Source organism: Euphorbia lathyris, chromosome 1, assembly GCF_963576675.1.
Source record: "Euphorbia lathyris chromosome 1, ddEupLath1.1, whole genome shotgun sequence".
NCBI classification, from domain to species: Eukaryota; Viridiplantae; Streptophyta; class Magnoliopsida; order Malpighiales; family Euphorbiaceae; genus Euphorbia; species Euphorbia lathyris.
Window position 1 is genome coordinate 59,663,726 of NC_088910.1, and position 3,146 is coordinate 59,666,871.

Here is a 3,146-nt window from a genome sequence, read left to right on the forward strand (position 1 = left end):
TCATTTCTAATTGGAGTAATAAAAAGCTCCCATCAAATAATACATATACATATAATTACTAAAATTCAACTGTAAGCGTTTCTAGAGACCATGCATAGCTCAGGTCAGGGGGGATGAACTTAACTTAAACTAGGTCCACAGTCATGTGAACCCCATCAACTTGTTTCTGGGTCCCACTTTACCATACCACAGCCCACAACTTACGCATACTCCTTCCATCCTTCCTCCGGGTTGACCCACCCACATCCCCATACTCTCCCCGATGCATTTCTTATTATTTTAATTATTAATTTATTATCATCAACCTCCCTCCCCCCTTGCCTTTCCTATCCTCAAAGTCTTTGGTCTTCTCTCTCTATATATGTATATATACACACGTTTACTCTTAACGAATCCTCAATTCCATTTCCAACCATCTCTCTCTCTTTTTCTTTATCATTTCTCCATTTGTTCTCTCCAATGGACGGAAGCTGCATAGACGAGAGCTCCACTACTGATTCCATTTCTCCCACCTCCGTCTCCGCCTTTCCTCCACCCACTGCTTCTAAATCACCTGAATCTCCACTTTGCCGTGTCGGCAGCGGCACTAGTGTCATTCTCGATTCCGAATCCGGCGTCGAAGCTGAGTCACGGAAACTTCCTTCCTCTAAATATAAAGGAGTCGTTCCTCAGCCAAATGGCCGCTGGGGTGCTCAGATTTACGAGAAACATCAGCGTGTCTGGCTTGGCACTTTTAATGAAGAAGATGAAGCTGCCAAAGCTTATGATATTGCTGCCCAGAGATTCCGTGGCCGTGATGCCATTACTAATTTCAAGCCTACTGCTGCTGAAACTGAGGAAGATGAGATTGAAACGGCGTTTTTGAACTCTCATTCCAAAGCTGAGATTGTTGATATGCTTAGGAAACATACTTATAATGATGAATTGGACCAGAGCAAAAGAAATTACAGAATCGATGGCCAAGGGAAGCAGAATCGGAATCCCGGTGGTAATAATGTTGGCCTTTCTGCCTCCGATCGAATTCTTAAAGCGCGTGAACAGCTTTTCGAGAAATCGGTGACACCTAGCGACGTCGGAAAACTCAATCGTCTGGTTATACCTAAACAGCACGCCGAGAAACACTTCCCTTTACAGAGTGGAAGCACTAGTACCAAAGGAATTTTACTGAATTTCGAAGATATCACCGGCAAAGTATGGAGATTTCGGTATTCGTATTGGAATAGCAGTCAGAGTTACGTTTTAACCAAAGGATGGAGCCGATTCGTTAAGGAGAAGAACTTGAAAGCCGGTGACATTGTTAGTTTTCAAAGATCAACCGGGGCGGATAAGCAGCTCTATATTGATTGGAAAGCAAGAACCGGGTCTAATAATAATAACCCGGTCGTGTGTTCGGTCCAACCGGTTAATATGGTCAGACTATTTGGGGTCAACATATTTGAAATACCTACAACAAATGGAAATAAAAGGACAAGGGAAATGGAAATGTTTTCATTAGAATGTATTAAGAAACAAAGGGTATTTGGGGCTTTGTAACATTTTGTAATTTCTTTTTCTTTTTTGGAATTTTGTGGAACGGTAAGAAACGGTGGAGGATGATTTAGCTAGGCAGGGCAGGCAAGTGGTGGTGTTAGATGCAAGTGGGTGAAGGTAAAATTGTAAATTAGATGACCGACCCAAAAAGAAATGGAAAAAAAGGCTGAAGAAAGCTGAAATTAGATGCAACAAATTTTAAAGTGCAAAAGAAAATAATATTTGATATGTTAAATTAATTAATGTTATGGCATTTAGTGATAGGATATGGTGTTGCTTTCCAGAAATACATACATGAATATGAATATGAATGTGATGTGGATAAAGTATGTATGAGTCATGGGATCTGATCTGAATATCATTGGATGGATAAATTAGGGTGATGATGATCACCTGTCAATTATCTAAATAAGAAAGTACATTACACGTTCTCACTCTATTTTACTTTACTTTACCCTAACATTAATCCATGTGACATCCCTGTTTTTTCTAAATATGAAAATCGGAAAAAACCGACAAGGTAAATATACATAAAAACTGAAAAATGATGGAGATTGATGGAATTTAACCAAAACCCATGTTTTGATTTCTATGTATATTATAATATCGATTGCTATATCATTAATTAATGGAAAAAACATTTAAGTAGACTAAATTTTTTTTTTTTTTTTTATAGTAAGTAGATTTTTACTTAGGATCCATTTGTTTTATATATTTCTGTTTACTCCTACTATTAGGAGTTATTGATAGGTAACAAATATTAATTAATTTTTCTCTAAAAAAACAGATGTTTTGAATTTTTACCAAACATTTTTTTTTTATCTTCTGTTTAGATTTAAAAAACAAAATGCAGTTTCGAAAATTAAAAACAAAAGGTACTTAAAACTAGTTAATGAAGGTTATTCATTTCATTTATATTTTTAATTATTTGAGAATAATATTTTATACGTGTGACGTGATTATCGAAAAACTGTAAATTTTTTAATTTAAACAATAAAACATACAATTTTAAACACAAATGAAATGGATAACGTTCTATTGACCAAGTTTTATGTATGCTGTTAACTAAATATGAACTTAATGTGATAAAATAAATAAATGAAATATCATGAGCTCAATGCGCTAACAACGAAATGAATAGTAGAAGCGTCATTGTGCTTTTTGCCTAAATTAATTTATGTCTCCTACCTATAAAATCGTGCATGTAATTTATGATAATGGTCCTTAAACTTTATTTTTGTGATGTAAAAAGTTCTTAAACTTCACACTATAGTAACATTAAAGATAAAATCAAAGAAATTTTATTAAAAGTTTGAAAGAATATTTGTTTGACTATTATTTACGGTGATATGAATTTAAAAAAAAAAAAGTCAAATGATATAGTTAAATTTTTTCATGTGACTAGATAAAATTTAAGGGAGTGATAGTGTAGTATTGAGGGGCATTAGGCTGTAACTCATTTGTATGATGTATTCGCTGTCTATTGGTTGAGAAAGTGGTTTCTGGACAGCAATTTTAAGAGCCACAATATAAAGTTTATTCCACAGCTTGGCACAACCATTGTTAATCATTTTTGTTTGAAATAAAGAGCAATTTTAAAAAAATAAAAATAAAAA

At 34.5% G+C, this 3,146-nt stretch overlaps 1 protein-coding gene across 1 annotated transcript; it reads left to right on the forward strand.

The window, feature by feature from the left end:
- Nucleotides 1-371: 371 nt before the first annotated feature.
- On the forward strand, nt 372-1,956 carry LOC136234751 (AP2/ERF and B3 domain-containing transcription factor RAV1-like). Its single transcript, XM_066024227.1, has one exon. It carries the CDS (start codon nt 460-462, stop codon nt 1,531-1,533), a length of 1,074 nt encoding a protein of 357 aa, XP_065880299.1. The 5' UTR covers nt 372-459; the 3' UTR covers nt 1,534-1,956.
- Nucleotides 1,957-3,146: the final 1,190 nt, after the last annotated feature.

Excerpts from the sequence above, each read along its gene's own strand:
- LOC136234751 (XM_066024227.1), top strand. The coding sequence starts at position 460 with ATGGACGGAAGCTGCATAGACGAGAGCTCCACTACTGATTCCATTTCT.